Source organism: Callithrix jacchus, chromosome 19 (genome assembly GCF_049354715.1).
Source record: "Callithrix jacchus isolate 240 chromosome 19, calJac240_pri, whole genome shotgun sequence".
Lineage (NCBI taxonomy): Eukaryota > Metazoa > Chordata > Mammalia > Primates > Cebidae > Callithrix > Callithrix jacchus.
The window spans coordinates 17,139,382-17,160,443 of NC_133520.1; the positions used below are offsets into that span (position 1 = coordinate 17,139,382).

At 37.0% G+C, this 21,062-nt stretch overlaps 1 protein-coding gene across 3 annotated transcripts in view; it reads right to left on the reverse strand.

Annotated features, from left to right (window-relative positions):
- INTS7 (integrator complex subunit 7) overlaps nt 1–21,062 on the reverse strand; it is a 94,850-nt gene that overhangs the window by 55,134 nt on the left and 18,654 nt on the right. For all 3 annotated transcript variants that reach the window (XM_008985260.5, XM_008985259.5, XM_078356611.1), the window contains 4 exons: nt 18,993–19,039; nt 16,104–16,303; nt 15,258–15,380; nt 1,131–1,248 (listed from right to left, as the gene is read on the reverse strand). In XM_008985260.5, coding sequence (XP_008983508.1) covers nt 1,131–1,248; nt 15,258–15,380; nt 16,104–16,303; nt 18,993–19,039 — 488 coding nt within the window. The remainder of the gene's footprint in view (nt 1–1,130; nt 1,249–15,257; nt 15,381–16,103; nt 16,304–18,992; nt 19,040–21,062) is intronic.

Genomic DNA, 21,062 nt, shown 5'->3' on the forward strand with positions numbered 1-21,062 from the left:
TGGAAATGATTAGCTAAGTCCAGGCCACATGTGTGCCCACTAGCTGGAAGGGAGGTGCAACAACAGAGTATCAGGTCTTTTTAGCTTCCTATTAAGACTTAAATGGCAGGTAACTCCCTTCACCTAGAAAGTAAGTTCATATACTATGCAGCCATAAAAGGGACAAACAAATGTACATTACAGTTCTGTAATTCAAATTAACTGACTACAAAAGGAAGCAACAGAAGTTTCACCAAACTTGCATTAAAACAAAACAACCAGCCCAGAAGCAGTGGTTCATGGCTCATGTAATCCCAGCACTCTGGAAGGTCAAGGTGGGTGGATCACTTGAGGCCAGGAGTTTGAGACCAGCCCGGGCTACATGGTGAAACCTCATCTCTATTACAAATACAAAAATTAGCCAGGCATGGTGGCGGGCACCTATAGTCCCAGCTACTCAGGAGGCTGAAGCAGGAAAATTGCTTGAACCCAGGAGGTGGAGATTTCAGTGAGTCAAGATCTCCCTACTGCACTCCAGCCTGGGCAACAGAGTGAGACTCTGTCTCAAAACAAAACAACAGCAACAAAAAACCCCTATATGACAACAAAGTTTAGCCTTCAGTCTGTTAGGTAAGCAAGCTCCTTACTGGGCATTAATGAAAGCATTTTAGAGTTAATCGTCTTGAACAGGTAACTAGGAAAGCATTATTGAGCTGCAGTAAGGTTCTATTTTATTGTTTTCCAGAGAAATAATAAGCACCTAAAAGGAAGCATATGACATTTGCTCTTAAAACTCACCACCACTTGACCTTTGAAATGTACTTAAATTCAAAGGGCACTTTGAGTCAGAGATACACAAAAGCAAACGAACTATTTTAAGCATCCTCAAAAATATTTTCACCCACATATAATTCAAAAAAAGTACAAACCTAGAAAAGTATGTTCCTGAGTTAAGATCAAGAATATGAGAGGTTGTTATCATAGGCATTAGTTAAGAAATCATGTTCAAATACATCACTAGCATGTAATACAGCGGGGGATTCTGAAACTTTCCCTGATGTTAAAGCTTTCCAGAAGAAACAACCTGAAACATAAATCTGGATAAAGAAATTAGCATGTTATTTATATAGTATCTCCTTTCTTTTCCTTACCTGGAACTATACTGAAGTAATGTTTGATGGCGATGGTCCCAGATAGTGTGGAAAGGACAGACAACATCCCTAGTTTTAAGCTGTCATAAGGAGTCTGGAGGGCACACTCACAAAGTACCTGGAATGTAGAAGAGAAATCGATAAAGAAATTAAAACATCACTATACTTCTAAATCATCTACTCCATTTACACTTTCTGGCTTTTAGAACAATTGTATACTATGGACTTCTTTTCATGTTAAAAAACTTAAGTTGAGGCCAGGTGTAGTGGCTCATGCCTGTAATCCCAGCAGTTTGGGAAGCTGAGGTGGGAGGATCACTCTAGCTAAGGAGTTTGAGACCAGCCTGGGCTCAAAGTGAGATCTCGTCTCTACAAAAATTCAAAAAATTAGCTGGGGGTGGTGGTACATGCCTGTGGTTCCAAATATTTGGGAGGCTGAGGCAAAAGGATCGCTTGAGCCCAGGAAGTTGCAGCTGCTATAAGCCATGTTCACACCACTGCACTCCAGTCTGGAAGACAGAGCAAGACTCTGTCTCAAAAACAAAAACAAACAAAGCACTAGGTCAAAACGCCAAACTCCTTGGGGAGCCTCAGGAGGCAGGATAACTAAATATAAAGTATCCTGATACATAAAAAGGACACTAGGTAAAGACTGAAGAATTATTAATAAAGAATGAACTTTGGTTAATAATAACCTTCAATATTGGTTCATTTATAACAAGAGTACTATATTACTGTAATCTGTCAATAAAAGAAAAAATGGTGGGGGAATGTGGGAACCCTGTGTATTATCTTCCCAACTTTTCCGTAAAACTATTCTGAAACCTCCACCGTATTTTCCTTACCGAAGAGAGATATGAATATTGGTTCATATATGTGTAATTTTTAAAAATAATGGAGAGTATGGCATTCTATCTAGTTTCTAAGTAAACAGAGCTATATTCCTCCCATTTCTGGTCATTTACTCTTACTCTTGACCAGGTAGTCTAAAGTATTATCAAAAATAAAGACGCTAGTTTTTCTTTCAATGCAGGGAACTATGAATATATGATCACAGTACAGTGACTCTTGCTTTATCCTTTATCACATGACTCTATCACATGACTGCACTTAATATAACAAGTCAAAATAACTCTTTTGTTAAACTGACTTCCATTCTCCCACAAAGACAAAGGTTCCGAAAATAAGCAAAACTCAAAATCCAGGGAAAAAGTTAAAAATAAAATTTCAGAAAGGATTAAAATAAATTTAACATGACCCTCAGTAAAAATGTCAACTAAATGGCCATGTGTGGTGGCTCACGTCTGTAATCCCAGAACTTTGGGAGGTCAAGGTGGGTGGATCATGAGGTCAAGGTGGGTAGATCACGAGGTCAGGAGTTCAAGACCAGCCTGGCCAATATGGTGAAGCTCCATCTCTACTAAAAATACAAAAATTAGCTGGGTGTGGTAATGTGTGCCTGTAATTCCAGCTACTTGGGAGGCTGAGGCAGAAGAATCACTTGAACCCAGGAGATAGAGGTTACAGTGAGCCAAGATTGTACCACTGCACTCTAGCCTGGGCAGCAGAGCAAGACTCCGCCTCAAAAATAAAAAAGTTCTTACTAATAAATAGGTAAAAACTCAATAAAAATTTGGTATTTTACAGAAAGAATTTACACAAATGTCTTTTAAATAAAAAGTCTAACCTCATTCATACTTTGAAATTTTTAAATTAAAATGTGTCACTTTTTACCTACCACACTAAGGTTAAAGTTTGATAATACAAAATACTGAAGAATATGGGGAAATAGGGGCTCTCACACATTGTTGTTAGAAGAGAAAAATGGTATAAATCTCTTTGGTGAGTCATAGGTATTAACTCTCAAAAATTAAAAAAATAGCCATCATTATACCCAGAAATTTCTTTTCTGAAAATTTATGTTCACAAAGGTGATTTTCAACAAACTATTCAATGTAGAAATGTCAACAGTAAAATTCAAAGTATCAGAAACAACCCTAATGTCTACCAATGGGGAAATGGAAATAAATATAAAGAAAGTACCACACAGCTGATCTAAAAAATGCAGTAATCTAGCTGCTAATATAAGATGTTCCCCATATTAATAAAAGGTTCAGAACATGCATATAGTATATTTTCATTTGTAAAGAAAAAAGATGGGGCATACGCATGTTTGCATGTTGGTGCAAAAGTTTAGGAAGGAGATATAAAAAACTATTAACAGTGACCACCTCTGCAGAGGAAGCCTATGAGAAGTGATGACTTATATTTTACTCACTGTACACCTTTGAACTCTAAAAATTTTTGTCATGTGCATGAATACCTTTTTGACTGAAAGAAAAACCTATAAAAACAGCAGCAGCAGCAAAAATTATCATGAAAGGAATGGAAATAGACCTGAAAGATACAGTACATTTCTGGTAATGGAAGGGAAGACAGTCTAGGTAATGCATACACATACTCCGGCAATTAGGCCAGAATATGGGGTGTTTACTTTTGGCCTATGAGGAAATATGTTCATCAAAAGGATGGAGGCTAAGAAAGATGGGGGAAATGAGGTCAGATGGTATAGGGCCTTAAAAGTTAAGCAGAGTCATTAAAACCTGATGAAAAAGGAAAAAAAGAAGCCAGAGAAGAGGAATAATGGCATCTAAAGTGTTAGGGAAGATTATTCTGGCAATGGTAAACAAAAAAAGTTAAGAAAGAGAACTGAGAGTTAAGAATGCAGTAATCCAGGCAAGCGGTGATGATGGCCTGAACTACACTTGGTGGCAGGAATGGAGACTAGGGAATGAGGATGACAGACATTTTAAAAGAGATTAGATATCAAGGAATGAACAAGAAGGATTTAATAATTATTGCAAACTTTCAAACCTACTAACCAGATTCCATTTACAAAGACTGAAATTTATGGGGAATAAACCAATTTTAGAAAAAGGACAGAAAACAGGATGAGATGTGAAGTCCAAGAAGATATATCCACTAGGCATTTGGAATCTAAGACATAGCAAATTTTCAACTGGAAAACTCACATCAGAATTCTGGCTCTGTCACCTACCATCTCTGTAATCTGAGTCTCAACTTCTTTGTCTGTAAAATGGGGGTAAATCTTTATAAAGAACTGCTGATTTTGTCTGTAAAATGAGGGTAAATATTTATAAAGAATTGCTGATTTATTCACAAAGGTGATTTTCATAAAAAGCACCTCTAGAAAAATATACAAGAAAATGGATATTGGTTGCCACTGGGCAAAGGAGCTGTGTAGATAAGAGAACAGTAGATGGGTATATCCTTTTGTTGTTTTAGAATTTCGATCACATGAATGCATTGGCATTTAAAAAACTGAATTAAAATTAAAAATCAAATGTAAGTCAGGTGACATCTATTGTCTGTAAGATTACAAAGCCACTGAAAGTCAAAGCACTATGCAACCCATACAGGCTACTATGCTAGAGGGCAATGCAGAAGCTCAGGTAAAAGGACTAGATTGTCTGAGGCCCTGCAAATTGGCATTAAGAAAGGCCATAAGAATGACAGAGAATAAATGGTAGAAAGCAAGAGCGCCATGGACTCAGTTTGGAGGAAAAAGGGCAGTGAAAAAGGAGAAGGCACAGGTTAGGCAGTGTAACGAATGAGTGAGAACAGTTAAGTGCCAAAGAGGCCAAGAGAAGGGGTAGGTCAACAGTCCCAAATGTACAGTGCCTAAGCAAACTGACAGGAAAACAGATCAAAATGCAAGTGTATAAAAGAAAGAGCAGGGGATGAGGAAATAAAGCAGATAGAGATGCTGTTTTTGAAGTTCAAAAGAACACATTTTTAAAAAGTGATTATTACTTAATAGTATAATTTATATTTATTTATTCAAGCACTTAGGCCATTTCCATTTGTTCACTTTTTGTTACTTAAATTGGCCAGTCTTGTACTGTTAATTGGCTTCTGATTAGAACTAATATCTTAATTAAATTAGCCCCAGAAGTTAGGAACTATGTTCTATATCTATACATACTCCACATTATGCCTTAGATTGCTCTATGTATAACACTTAGCCTTCTGTGATAATAAACTAGGCAAGTGAAACATTTTATATAAAATGATAATATTAATAATTCCAAATCAGAAGAATTTTATGACTTAAAAAACTGAGTATTAGATAATCTTGTGATAAAATTATTTACAAAGTTATATTCTGTTTCTGTCATCTAGCACATTATTGGGAATCTAAAGCAGTCTCGGTAAATAAATACTGGTTTAAGCCTAGGCCCACAGCAAAGTCCCATCTCTGCTAAAAAATTTTAAAAATTAGCTAGGTGTGGTGGGGCACATCTGTAGTCCTAGGTACTTGGGAGGCTGGAGTGGGAGAATCACTTGAGCCCAGGAATTTGAGGTTGCAATGAGCTACTATTGTGCTATAGCACTCCAGTCTGGGCAGTAGAGTAAGACCCTGTCTTTAAAATAATAATAAATAAAATAAAAAATATTGATTTAAAGTTAATTAATCCAAATCAGTAAGCTTAACAGAGCAAATAATGAAGTTCCCCAGAAATGGTACCTGACATTTTAATATAAAAATCTAGTTCAAGGACATTACCTATTACAAAATTCTTACCAGAACCATTTTTCATATCAACAGAAAGGAAAAACTGTCTTTTCAAACAGAGTCCTCTGTCTCATTCATTACCACTGCCTTCTTCACTATTTGGTCTAAATCTCCCTCTCTACTGGCTTAACTCAGGGCTCAACTAGAGGCCCTGGCCTAAATTACTGTTTTCTGGGTCAATCCCTAAATAGGGGCTTCTCCTATTCCCTGGAATAGGACTGGCCACCAGGGATGTGTTCCAGAAAAGTGTAGTAAAAAGAAGTTTATAATCTTTAAAGAAAACTGTTATGTATGAAAATATTCTGTCAGAGACATAACACCTCAAAATTTTCTATGTCTCCATTGTACTAACTGCAAAGAAAAAGATTAAAAGAACTAATTCTCAGGCTGAACTTGTCACTCCTCCTAGGAACAGGTAAGATACAAATCAGAAGCCCTCAGAGGAGATAATGCTAAAAATAAAATTTACATATTTGAGACTATCTCGAACAAATAATATTTTGCTCTGTAACAGAGAGGCTGCATAAATCAAATATTCTCTTCCAATAAGACTACAGGCTGGGCGCGGTGGCTCATGCCTATAATCCCAGCACTTTCGGAGGCCGAGGTGGGTGGATCACCTGAGGTCAGGAGTTCAAGACCAGCTTGGCCAACATAGGGAAACCCATCTCTACTAATACAAAAATTAGCTGGGCGTGGTGGCAGGCACCTGTAATTCCAGCTACACGGAAGGCTGAGGCAGAATTACTTGAACCCAGGAGGCAGAGGCTGCAATGGGCCAGGATAGCGCCACTGCACTTGAGCCTGGGCAACAAAGCAAGACTATCTCAAAAAAAAAGACTATGGCATCAGATATTGTAAACTATTAATATAGATTAACACCAACTAAGAAGGAGTTATCCTAGCAAGGCATCAAAAAATCTAAAAAACTATATAAACATACTAAAAAAATTTTCATATAAAACGATTGTTTTTGACTACCTTAAAAATATATTTGGACCTTGACTTAGGCCCTTCCTTCTTTCAGGTTTTTAAAGGCATATAGAATGAAAGCCATTTATTTAAAACTGAAATATCTGATATCATGTGAAAATTATAATACTGCACAACAAACCAGAAAAACTAGAATGGAAATGGACACAACGTGAACTTAAAATACTAAAACTCAAAAACCAACCAGCAACGGTAAGACTGGCTGAGAGGAAGGCAGGAAGTAACAAAAGAAGAAAGCACAAAAGGAGAGAAGGAAGGAGGGAAGCCCTACGATTACTCTTGGTAATTGTAAAATAGCGATGGAAGAAATAAGTAAAACACCTGTTATACAATTACTCTTGGTAATTGTGAGCAAAATTCAAATTCAAAATCAACACCTTATTACTTTATAAAAGGTTAAATCATTAGAACTGTTTTCCCCTGCTGTATTTCAGTATTTTCAAAAATATATCTAGGCTATAAAAAATGAATAATTATTTGACATCCATTTAATTAAAATCAACATGCTTAAGTTTCAGCCACAATGGAAAAAAAATTCTTCACAGAAGAAACAAACATTAAAATATATATATATATATATATATATGTTCAATAAAAAATAACCCCCCCACAAAAAGCCATAAGAAACATAAATCAGAATAAAAATTTCAGGTAAGGGAAGATATGGTATAATGAAGTAATAATAGTAAGCTGTGAAATAGACAAAACAATTACATTTAACTGATTGTTAACGTGATTGTAAAGCTCAATGCAAATATTTTATTTTTATTTATTTATTTTTTTTTGAAACAGAGTTTCGCTCTTGTTACCCATGCTGAAGTGCAATGGTGCGATCTCGGCTCACTGCAACCTCCGCCTCATGGGTTCAGGCAATTCTCCTGCCTCAGCCTCCTGAGTAGCTGGGATTACAGGCACGCGCCACCATGCCCAGCTAATTTTTTGCATTTTTAGTAGAGACGAGGTTTCACCATGTTGAGCAGGATGGTCTCGATCTCTTGACCTCGTGATCCACCCGCCTCAGCCTTCCAAAGTGCTGAAATTACAGGCTTGAGCCACCACGCCCTGCCGCAAATATTATTTTTAAAAATTATTATGAAAAGGAAACTTTAGGCCAGGTGCAGTGACTCACGCCTGTAATTCCTGTAATTCCAGCACTTTGGGAGGCCAAGGCAGGCAGATCACCTGAGATCAGGAGTTTGAGACCAGCATGATCAACATGGGGAAACCTCTTCTCTATTAAAAATACAAAATTAGCTGGGTGTGGTGGCACATGCCTGTAATTCCAGCTATTCGGGAGGCTGAGGCAGGAGAATTGCTTGAACCCAGGAGGCAGAGGTTGTGGTAATCTGAGATTATGCCATTGCACTCCAGCCTGGGCAACAAGAGTGAAACTCCATCTCAAAAAAAAGAAAATATGTCTTCTTTTCAAATCCCTGAACTGTTTACAAAAAGTGATCCTACCATGGGCCACAAATACACTTTAAGAATTAATAACAAAAGGTTAACAACAACAAAAATTCTACCAACAAATACAGAAAATTAATTGCTTCAAAAGTAGAAAACATTAAGCTAATGCCATGGTCAAAGAATAAATAAAAATTGCTCTCATGGATATTAAAAAAAATTATTTAGAGTAGGATTAAAACCATGAAATATTTAGGAAAGTATCTAGCAAAATATATGCAAGATTTGTATGCTGAACTAAACACCACTGATGCAGCCCAGCGTGGTAGTACACACCTATAACCCCAGCACTCTGGGAGGCCGAGGCAGGCAGATTACTTGAGCCCAGGAGTTTGAGACCAGCCTGGACAAAATAGTGAGATCCTGTCTCTACAGAAAAATACAAAAATTGGCATTGGTGAGCACCTGTGGTTTCAGCTCCCTGGGAGGCTGAGGTGGGAGGACCGCTTAAGCCCAGGAGGTCAAGACTGCAAAGTGCCATGATCATGTCACTGCACTTCAGCCTGTGCACTGGAGTGAGACCTTGTCTCAAAAAGTAAATAAATAAAAATAAAAATCACTGATGAGATAAGGGATAAAAGAATCCAAATTGCGTACAGTGTATACTGCTTGGGTCATGGTTGCACCAAAATCTCACAAATCATCACCAAAGAGCTTACTCATGTAACCAAACACCACCTGTTTCCCAAAAACCTATTAAAAAAACAAAACAAAACAAACCTCTGATGAGAAACTGAAGAGCTTAAAAAAAAAAAGAAAGGAGAGATAGGCCAGGTGTAGTGGCTCATGCCTGGAATCCCAGCACTTTTGAGAGACTGAGGTGGGGTATCATTTGAGACCAGGAGTCTGAGACTAGCCTGGGCAATGTGGCAAAATATCGTCAACACAAAAATTAGCCAGGCATGGTGGTGTGCACCTGTAGTTCCAGCTACTCGAGAGGCTCACCTGAGGTTGCAGTAAACTATGATTGCACCACTGCACTCCAGCCTGCGCAAAAGAGTGAAACCTATCTCCAAATAGGAAGGAAAAAAAAAAAAGGATGGAGAGATGTGCCATGTTCATGGATCAAAAAACATGATACTATCACCCAGAGACAGTGGATCTCGCCTGTAGTCCCAGCACTTTGGGAGGCTGAGACCGGTAGATCATTTGAGGTCAGGAGTCTGAGACCAGCCTGGCCAACATGGTGAAACCCCATCTCTCCTAAAAATACAAAAATTAGCTGGGGGTAGTGGTGCACACCTATAATCCCAGCTACTTGGGAGGCTGAGGCAGGAGAACTGCTTGAACCTGGGAGGCGGAGGTTGCAGTGAACTGAGAGAGTGCCACTGCACTCCAGCCCTGGAGACAGAGCAAGACTCTATCTCAAAAAAACAAAAAACAAACCACAATGCTATTAAGATGTCCGTTTGTTCCAAATTCATCTTTAGATGTAAAGTCCAATAAAAATCCCAACAGGGTTTTCTTGGTAGAAATTGACAAACTGATTCTAAATCTTACTTAAAAAGGCAGTAGACCTAGAATAGCCAAATTTGAACTCCTGGGCTAAAGCAATCCTGCCAGCTCACTCTCCCAAATTGCTAGCACTGTAAGTGTATGCCATCACGCCTAGCTGATTTTTTTTTTTTTTTTTTGTAGAGACAGGGTCTCACTATATTGCTCAGGCTGATTTTAAACTCCTCACCTTAAGTGATCCTCTCACCTTGGCCTCTTAAAGTGCTGAAATTATAGGCACAAGCCACTACACCCCACCTAGCCAAACAATTTTGAAAAACAAATACAAAGGTAGCAGACTCACACTATCTGATTCCAAGAGTTGCCAAAAAGCTAGAGTAATCAATACACTGTACTATTCGCTTAATGACAGATATACAGACTAATGGAACAGAATAGAATTTAAAAATAAATCCATACAGATACGGTCAACTGATTTTCAACAAAGATGCTAAAGTAATTAAATGGGGAAAGAAAAGTTTTCCCCACTAAATGGTGCCACAACTGGCTATCCAAATGCACCTTGATGTTTATTTTGTACTATACACAAGTCAACTCGAATGGATCACACAGGGCTATATACAAAACTTAAACTATAAAACTTTTAGATAAAACTTTTGTGATTTTGGATTAGGCAGACTTCTCAGATAAAACACAACCCATAAAAGAAAAAAACATTAATAAACTAAACAGATTTTATCACAACTTAAAACTTCTACTTTCAAAAGACATGTACTAAAGATATATAATGAGAAGAAATATTTGTAAAACATGTATCTGATAAAGGATTAGTATCAAGAATATATAAATAACTCAATAACAAAAAGACAAACCTAATAAAAAATGAATAAAAGATTAGAACAGGCACTTCACTGAAGATACAGATGACAAATAAGCCTGTAAGATGATCAATATCATTAGTCATTAGGAAAATGCGAAATAAAACCATGATGAAATATCACTACACACCTATTACAAAACCATACAATACAAAGTGCTGGCAAGGATACAGAACTAGATCTCATATATGGCTGGTGGGTAAATAAAATGGTACTGGAATTTTGGAAAACAGTTTGGCAGTTTCTTACAAAGTTAAACAGAGTAAGTGTTTACCACACAACCCAGCAATTCCATTTCTAGGTGTCACACCCAAGAGATGTCACACAAAGACATGTAAGATTGCAGCTTTATTCATAATGGCCAAAAAGCCAGAAACAATCCAAATGTCTGTCAACTTATGAACAGACAGACAAATTGTTGTATGCTCATATATTTAAATACTGCTCCACAATAAGATGGAATGAACTACTGCTACATGTAACAACATGGATAATTATTAAAAGCATTATGATAAGTGAAAGAAGGGATAACCGAAAGGTCAAATACCATATGATTATTTATATCCTGGAAAGGCAAAATCACAGCAACAGAAATCAGATTTGTAGTTGCCAAGTGTTGGGGAAAGAACTGACTACAGAGGGGCCTACAGAAACTTTTGGGGGTAACTGAAATGTTCTGTATCTCAACTGCGGTGGTGGTTTTGTACACTTGTAAAAACTCATCCAGTTATGTATATGGAAAAGTTTCTGTAAATAAATTATACCACAATAAATCTGGCTTTTTAAAAAATGCATTTCAAACTAATGGCAATGAGAACAATACAAGACATAATTTATGAAATTTGGTCAATCTGTACCAAGAAGCAAATTAGCAGTCTTAACTGCTTTCATTATTAAACAAGAAAAGCAAAAATAAATGTACCAAGCACTTGAAAAGATAAGAAAGCAAAGCTTCTGGCAAGTCTAATCAAGAAAAAGGGATATAAACACAAATGTGCAAAATTAAAAATTTTTTTAATCAAATACAAAGATATTAGAAGTTATAAAGACTCTTCGTGCTGATACTAATGAACTTGAGAAGTAAATTAAATGAAAAACAAATGACCAAAACTGATGTCAGAGAGGCAGAAAACTGACAGGACAGTAACATGTAGTGATTGGAAATGTTTTCGACGTAACTATCACTGGAAATACTTCTAGATTCAGATAAATGTATGGCAATTTTAAAGTTATACCTGCAGAAACAGAAAATTCTGTTATAGTTCTTAACCATTCCAGAGTATACAAAGAGAAACTTCCCAGTTCATTTGATTAAGACAGTATAACCCTAACCGTACAGTCTGTCAAAGTATTTAAAAAGAAAAACTAAAGAATAAACTTACCTTTAAGATAACTTCCAGCTACCCTTAAAAAAGCATTTATTTGTATGTGCCAGACACCACATTATATATTGCTTTACTCAACTATCTTACCTGGCAATCCTCTATTTCCCTAGTTTATTTGAATTTCTATGTTTCCTTAAAACCTTCCTCTTTGCCTCCCTCATTACCCATACCTAATGACCATGTTTCCTAATTAACAAAACAAAACCAAAAAAAAAAATCCATCACAAGAGATTTTCCGTAACTTTTTACCATAATACCTACTCACTCATCTACATTGGGCTTCTTAATGTCATCCTTCCTGTTCTATGTGAACTAGAAAAAGCCTATTTACTTCTACACTGAGTCCCTTCCAGTCTCACCTCCTCAAGGATATTGCTCTTGTAATTTTTACCCTCTACCAAGTCATTTCCATCAATAAAAAACAAGTTGTACTCCTCCCAGGGTAAAAACAAACACCATACCCTTTAGCAATACCATATCATTTCTCTGTTCCCTTGAAAGAATTCCTTTCAAAAAGTTTTCTACAGTAGGCATTCAATATTCATGGCTTCCACATCCACTAATTCAACCAACTCCAGATCAAAAGTATTCGAAATATTAATAACAAAAAAGAATAATACAAATAAAAAGCAACATAATACAACTATTTACTTAAAATTACACTGTATTGGGTAGTATAAGTAATCTAGCAAAGGGTCAGTCCTGGAACCAATATCCAGTGGATACTGAGGGACCGATGTACATTCACTGCCTTAAATCTCTCTCCTGTTTTCCTGCAGAATCCACTCTAATCAGTTTTTTACCCACAACGCTGCAGCAAAACTGCTCTCTTACGGTTATCAATGACTTCATGTTGCAAAGGTGAACTATCAGTCTTTATCTTGGTGAATATGACTGCAGTAGCTCTCTATTTTATAGGGAGAAGACTAAGGTCTTCTCCCTGTAAAATACTATTCTGACTTATTTATCACCGGCCACTCCTTTCTGAGGCCCCTTTGCTGGTTGTTTCTCATTTCATCATTCTCTAAATCTTCTCCAGCCATATTCTCTCCCTAGTTGAGTCATCTAGTCTCATGGCTTCAATTACCATCTATCTGTCCACTGAACTCCAGGTACATATGTCCTTGACATCTCCACCTGGATGTCTGACATCCTACACTTTATATACTCAGAAGTGAACTCTTCATCTTCCCTTCAAGAAATGAGTGTCCCAGAGTCTTGCCCATTTCAAGCAAATGGCAATTGCATTTGCTGATGGCAAAACACTTGGGGCCACCTTTCTTCCTCTACAATATGCCAGGAAATCCATCAGCTCTAACCTTAAAATATATCCAGACTACTACCACTTCTCACCACCACCCCAGCTACCTTGGTTCAGGTAATCATAATATTTTCCCACTGGATTATTTACAACTGCCTCTTAAATGTTCTCCCCACTTCTGCCTTTAGGCCCCTTCAATCTAGTCTCAATATAGCTAAGCCAGAGATAATCTTTTAGAACTTCAGTTAGATAGTGTCCTCTGCTCAAAAATCTTCCAGAAGCAATCTATCTCGTGTAGACTTAAAAGCTAAAGTCCTTAGGAAGGACTCAAAAGCCCTAAAACATTATTCCTCCCTATCATCACATAACATCACCTCCTACTAATATCCCCTATTAACAGTCACACTGACCTCACACTCTTGAATGCTCTTACTTTGGGGCCTTTTTGCTGTTCTCTTGCTGATGGTATCCTTCCTTCAGGGGCCCACAAAATTGACATTCCTTTGTTTAGGTCCTTGCACAAATGTCAACTTCTCAGAGAGGGTTTCTATAACCAGCTTACTTAAAACTGCAACCTCCATCTTCCTGACTTAATGTTTCTTGGCAGCATTTAGCACTAATCGGACATCTCTGCCTCCCAGAAGCCAACACAAATCTCTACAGGATACATTCATACAATGGAATGCTATATTACAATTAAAGGGAAAAGACATGGATGAGTCTCACCAATGTAATGCTGAGCAAAAGAAACAAAAGCAAAGCTAAACAGTATTCTTTAGAAAGACACGTGAAGAAGGCACAACTATAAAGAAGAGCAAAGAAATTATCATGGAAGTCTAAATAGTGGTTTCCTTTTGATAGGTGTAAAGTTCCAATCAGGAAGGACCATGAAAGGGAAGGAGGCAGAGTTCTGTGTCCTATAATGTTCTATTTCTAGTTGGATGGTAACTGCATGGGTTTTCAGTTAAAAGTATTTAAACTATTTATACATTTCACATATTTTTCTGTATGTGCAATCTATCTCACAATAAGAAAAAAAATGAGAAAGAATAATACAGTGCTTCTCGCTGATCTTTCTAAATAACTGGGTTTGGTTCTTTGCACAAATTCTCTAAATGACTGAAGTGGCTGGACATACTCTCTTCTTGGAAAGATAGCATTATTTAGTAGAAAAAGCATTAGGACTAGGGATGAGAGGACAGAAGCTCTCTTAAACTATTAATTTACTTCTCTTAAGACACTCTCTTAAGCCTATTAAGTCTTTCTGAACCCTAACTGCATATCTATTAAATGCAGATTTAACAACTGCCCTTATCTTGGGATATCTGTGACTCCCAAATCATAATATAGTAATTAAAAGACGTTTAGAAAACTGCAAACAAACAGAAAAACAAACACGGCAGCAAACACGGCAGTTTAGTTTTAATAATCTGAAATTCAAAGATTTTTGATCCACTGGAATAATGATGATGCTAAGAGTTAAAAACTTCCATTCCACTTTAAGTAGCATTATTTGTAAAACGGTATATCTCTATTGGTAATAAGTAAACAAACAGGGTTCTATTTTGAGAAAAAATATAAAATATTAATTTAACCTAACAGATAATGTCAAAGTTGTCACATCAAGTCTAGAGTGAGATCTGCTCTTCTGTTTACAAAAGAAGACTTAAGAATGTCTTCTGCTCTCTATGAGTAGAGAAAAACACTTCCCAAGTTGCCTATCCAGCCCTTCTCCATTATTCATAACAGTCAGCCCCTAAATTTTTCTCCCCAAATTGACTGAAAAATACAAGAATTAAAAAAAACAATGTAATTGGGCTTCTCAAGTAGCCTTAGTGCCACTATGGGAAAATGAACAAGCAACCGAGTTCTAGTCAGTTTCATTGACTAGAACAAACATTGAAGTATAGAAGTTTTACGTATTTATTATGTCACCTATAAAATAACTTCTGCTACAAATATCAATACTTTTAGACATTTTTCATATTCAACCACTTAGAAGATGACAAAGGACAAAATAAAAATGCAAAACATTTTATATTATGTTATATTATTTTTTCTATTTAAGATATTAAGGTTACAAGTTCTACATACCTGAATGTTCTCCTTACTCCAAGTATGTGGTGTTTTATTAGCAAGTAATTTCAAATCTTGAATAGCAAGTCTCTTTACTGCTTTCCTGGGATCATTCTTCAAATACTGCAACAGAAGCTGAATCTATAAAGAAAATAAGTCACTCCATGAACAACACTGTAACTGACATTATCATGAGAAATGCAGTGTAGTTTAGTGAAACTTATAAAGGGACAGGACTCACTTCAAATCAGAGCCCTGTCATTAATTAGCTACATGCCCACATTTGGGCCTCTTTCTCCATGTTTGTAAAATACTACCATTTAAGGTTTTAGCACAGGACCTGGCATTTTTTTTTATTATACTGCCAACTTCACACCCAGCCATGTACCCCACATCTCATTCTCCTCAAGGGCTCCCAACAATCAGTACTATGAACGTAGAGAATAAAGGCTCATGCCTGTAATCCCAGCGCTTTGGGAGGCCAAGGCAGGAGGATTACAAGGTCAGGAGTTCGAGACCAGCCTGGCCAATATGGTGAACCCCCATCTCTACTAAAAATACAAAAAAATTATCCAGGCATGGTGGTGCATACTTGTAATCCTCAGGTATGCTGAGGACACTGAGGCAGAATTGCTTGAACCCAGGAGGCAGAGGTTGCAGTGAATCAAGATCATGCCACTGCACTCCAGCCAGGTGACAGAGTGAGACTCCGTCTTATTTAAAAAAAAACAAGTAAATTAATCTGACCTTTATTAGAGAAAACAACCTTAATGTCCTCAAGACTTACATGCCACTTTCTTATTTCTAATCACATATTTATGTAAGTTTACTGAGTAATAGGCGTTTAAAGAAAACTGAAATTACCTGCTTAGGTGTATCAACCAAAGATGAAGCTGCAAGCAGAGTGAAAGTGTGCAAAGAAACAATCACCATTTTGGTGGATGGATAGGATGTGACCAGCTGCTGTAAAAGCTGACGAGCACTGGAAGCCAGGATTGCATCATGGTGCATGTGCTGTAGGATGGGTATCAATTTTAGCTTCAAGTCTACTGGTGTCGCTAAACCTAGACACAAAAAGAATTCTCAAGGTATTTGTGATCATCATCCTTAATAATATTTCAGATTTTAAAACTCTGACTCAATTAGCAAAACAGCACTTTAAAAATACAGTATACTAATATTTTATTTTTAACATTAAAGATTATATTAGAACTAATCAATAAATTTAATATTTTTTCCAAAGTATTTATCTTGATATTAACTTTTCAATGATTATAAAACTACATCCTGATAGTGAAAACTGCCTTTAAAAAGCACAGTAGAAAGCAAAGTCATATTTGCTGCCAAGTTCCTCTCATTATCACAGTAAAAAAATTATACATACACTTACATATACACAAACACACACACTTGATGCCTATAGTCCAACTATACTTATTATTTTAATTATTTCCTTCAAAAACTGAATCAGAATCAGGATGTGAATAAACTGTGTATAGAATAGTTTGGAAGTCCTCTGAACTTTGTGTAGTAAATTTTTCTTTTTTTTGAGACAGAGTCTTGCTCCGTCACCCAGGCTGGACTGCAGTGGTGCAATCTTGTCTCACTGTAACCTCTACCTCCCGGGTTCAAGTGATTCTCCTGGCTCAGCCTCCCAAGTACCTAGAATTACAGGCAAGCGCCACCATGCCCAGCTAATTTTTTGTATTTTTATTAGAGATGGGGTTTCACCATGTTGACCAGGATGGTCTCGATCTCTTGACCTCGTGATCCACCCGCCTCGGCCTCCTAAAGCGCTGGAATTACAGGCATGAGCCACCGCGCCCAGCCTCTTTTAGATTTTTTAAGATAAAATTTAAGGAAAAATAAAGTAATGAATTGGCCGGGCACAGTGGCTCACGTCTGTAGTCCCAGCACTTTGGGAGGCAGAGAGAGGTGGATCACAAGGTCAGGAGTTAGAGATCAGCCTGGCCAACATGGTGAAACCTCATCCCTACTAAATATACAAAAAATTACCTGGGCATGGTGGTGCATGCCTGTAATCCCAGCTACTCAGGAGGCTGAGGCAGGAGAATTGCCTGAACCCAGGAGGCGGAGGTTGCGGTGAGCTGAGATCGCGCCATTGCACTCTAGCCTGGGTAACAAGAGCGCAACTCCATCTCAAAAAAAAAAAACAAAAAAAATCCTGCTCAATGAATAAGTGATGCTTCCTTCTAACATCACAAGGATACGTTTCTGCAAGAAAGCCCTTTTGCTAATGGTGGAAGAAAAAAGACAAAAGGATAAAAGGGAACACAACAAAGTTAATTCTCTATATCTTGGCCTTTAAGTGATTTTTATTATTTACGCAAGTGAGCAAGTTCTCTTTAATTTTGATATGAAAGACAATTTAAATGCATGCAAAATATAACTACACTGAGAAATTCATGCACTAGAAAGGCATGATAGCATAGTGGTTAAAAGCATGGGCCTCAAAGGCAAACTGCAACTTATTAGGTGTATAACTATGAACCAATTATTCAGCTTTAATGTGGCTCCATTTCCTTTCCTGTAAAATGAACATTACAGTATTACCTCTCCAAGGCTGCCAAGTTGCACACTGCGAAAGAATGCTCTTTATAAGAATATAAACAAAGCGGTGTGTGTAGAGTCATGCAATATTGTAGCCCAAGAGCTCCCTTTTATGACTATTATAAGGATAAATAGGGATATGACACACTTATTAACCTTATGGGAGCTCTTGGGTTCCCATAATGACTGTTATAAGATAAATAGGGTTAATACACATGACTTGTGGTATAAAAAAGACTGGAAAACCAGGGCTTTGTAGTCTATGGTAAGGATCTGGATTTGATTCTAACTGCAACTGGAAGACACTGGAGGGACATTAGCAGAGAGTCCCAGAGCTCCTAATAGCATTACTCTCTCTCAGACAGAATAGTCTTCCCTAAACCAATCATGCACCCCATAACTATGCCTTGATGAATGATGGACCACATGATAGGTGGTGGTCCCATATGATTATAATGGAGCTGAAAAATTCCTAGTAACTCATAGACCCTATACTCATTGTAACACCACAGTGCAATATATTACCTTTTCTACCTCAGATACACAAGTACTTATCATTTTGTTACAATTGCCTGTGGTATTCAACACAGTTACATGCTGTACAGGCTTATGGCCTAGGAGCAAGAGGCCATACCATACAGCCTAAGTGTATAGTAGGCTGTACCATTTAGGTTTATATAAGTACACTCTATGAAGTTCAAACAACAAAATTGCCTAAGGATAGATTTCTCTCAAAGGATCCCCATTGCTAGGCAATGCCGGACTATATCTGCATGGCTCACTCCTTTCCCTCCTTCATGTCTCACTCAACTATCACTTCATTAGAGACCTTCTCTGATCAATGTATATAAAATAGAGAAGTCCCTTCTCTCACCCTACTATCTACTTACTTTTGAGACTCTTCTTCTCTCACTTTTTCACCATAGCACCAGATATGCCATATGCACATTTGTCTATCCTCACCCCCCACCCCAGACTAGAATGTAGGTCAGATGGGGGCAAGGACTTTGTTTTGCTCACTCCTGTATCCTCAGCATTTAGTACAGTTTGGGCACACAGAAGACACTTGATAAATATTATTTGAATGTATGGTGACTAGCAAATAGTAAGTACTTAATTAGTATTAGCAACTATCATAAATCTCATGAAGTCACTTCAGAATACTAAATGAAGAACACATACCTTGAATCATTTCACTGATTTTGTTACAGATTCCTACAGCAAAATCCCTTTGGGAAAAGAGATCAGAAAAAAACTTTAAAACCAAAAAATTAAATCTGCTTATGTTTTCTAAGTACTTAAAAGAAATAGAATGCAATTAACACAGAATAAATGCAATACTCCAAACTGCAACTAATGTTCCAAGGTCAGGTGCCAGGGTTAGGGTAGGTGGTAAGAAACACAACTAAAACATTAGTTTTATGTTTTAAAAATTTATTTATTTAAAAATTTAATTCTTTTTAAAATAACATTTAAACAATTCTTAATGTCAAAATTTAAATGCAGTGAGACCAAACAGAATAATCTGGTTTCTCAGATGATCCCCTCTCCTTTGTCAAAATCTGAGACCTGAGCACTGGGCATCTATTCCTTTAGATGGTGTGGAAGTGCTTCAGTTCACCACAGTTGCCACTAGGGGACACTGCTCTCACTGACAATGTTCACCTGGCCCCCGAAAGCATCTGACCTTGTAACTCTTGCTTTGCAACCCAAGGACTAGCAATTTAAAAGTATCTGGTTTAGAATAAGTCAGATGTGGTTTACGGTAGGAGACAGGGGAAGAAGAAGATTAAATTCTAAAGGTCTTATTTGGCTAGTTACTCTGATTTAATATCCAAAACTGATCAATACAGATACTAGACAAAAAATCTATCAATACTGACCGAGATATATGATCTCAAGCCAGGTCATTATTTCTGGGAGAAGACATGAACACTGATCTCAAAAATATAAATCTTGTCAGCTGGTCACAGTAGCTCACACCTGTAATCCCAGCAATTTGGGAGGCTGAAGTGAGAGGATCATTTAAGTCCAGTAGTTAGGCTACAGTGAGCCATGACTGCGCCAATGTATTCCAGCCTAATTGACAGAGACGCATTTGGTATTTTTTAATATAATAAATTACAAGCATATCATATTGAAGCATGTATATTAAAAACTGTTTCTACAGCAACTGCTAATTTAGATGTTTATAATCATAATTCCAAAGGTGAAGAATCTTGCTGCTTCTGCTAGTTGGTCTTAATCGTTTTCCAAGACCAATAATTACACAGCTAAAATAAAATTAGCTTCTCATAACAACACAAGAAAAAAACTGAACTAAAAATGATTCTCATATACAAAATTTTATCACTAAATTACAAATTTAGAAACTAAATCTAGAAAACTATTTTTGGAACCACTGGAGTACATATTTAATCTGACAGCTTATGAAGCACTGATACCTTGACAGTGGTAATCAGATGATATTATTCACTAGGTACAACTCGTAATCAATAAAAATAGTCACGTGTGGCATAACAACATTTTAGTCAATGACAAACCACGTATATGACAGCGGCCTCAAAATTACAGCAGAGATGAAAAATCCATATTGGCCAGAGATGTCTTGATTTCTGACCCTGTATAGGCCTAGGTTAATGTATGTATGTCTGTCTTTTCTTTTTTGAGGGGTCTCACTATGTTGCCCACATTGGTCTTGCACTCCTGAGCTCAAGCAAACGGCCCCTCACCTCAGCCTCCTAAGTAGCTGAAATTACAGGTGTGAGACATTGTGCCCAGCTGTCTTAATTTTAACACCATTTTCACAAAAACGCTTATAGAATAAGGATATGAAGAAATTATGTTTATACAGCTATACAATATGTATTTTAGGCTAAATGTTATTATAAAACTGTCAAAAAGTTAAAAGTTATAGTAAGGTAAGGTTAATTTATTATTGAATAAAGAAAAACTTTAAAAATATAGTGAAACCTAAGTGTATTGTGTTTAGGAAGTCTACAGTAGTATACAGTAATGTCCTTGGCTTTCACATTCATTTACCACTCACTCACTCATCACCCAGAGCAAATTCCAGTCCTGCAAGCTCCATTAATGCTAAGTGCCCTATAATACCATTTGGATCTTTTTTGCCATATTTTTTCTGAACCTTTTCTATGTTTAGATATACAAATACCACTATGTTCCAATTGCCTATGTTATTCAGCACAGAAACAGGTTTACAACCTAAGGGCAATACGTTATACTATATAA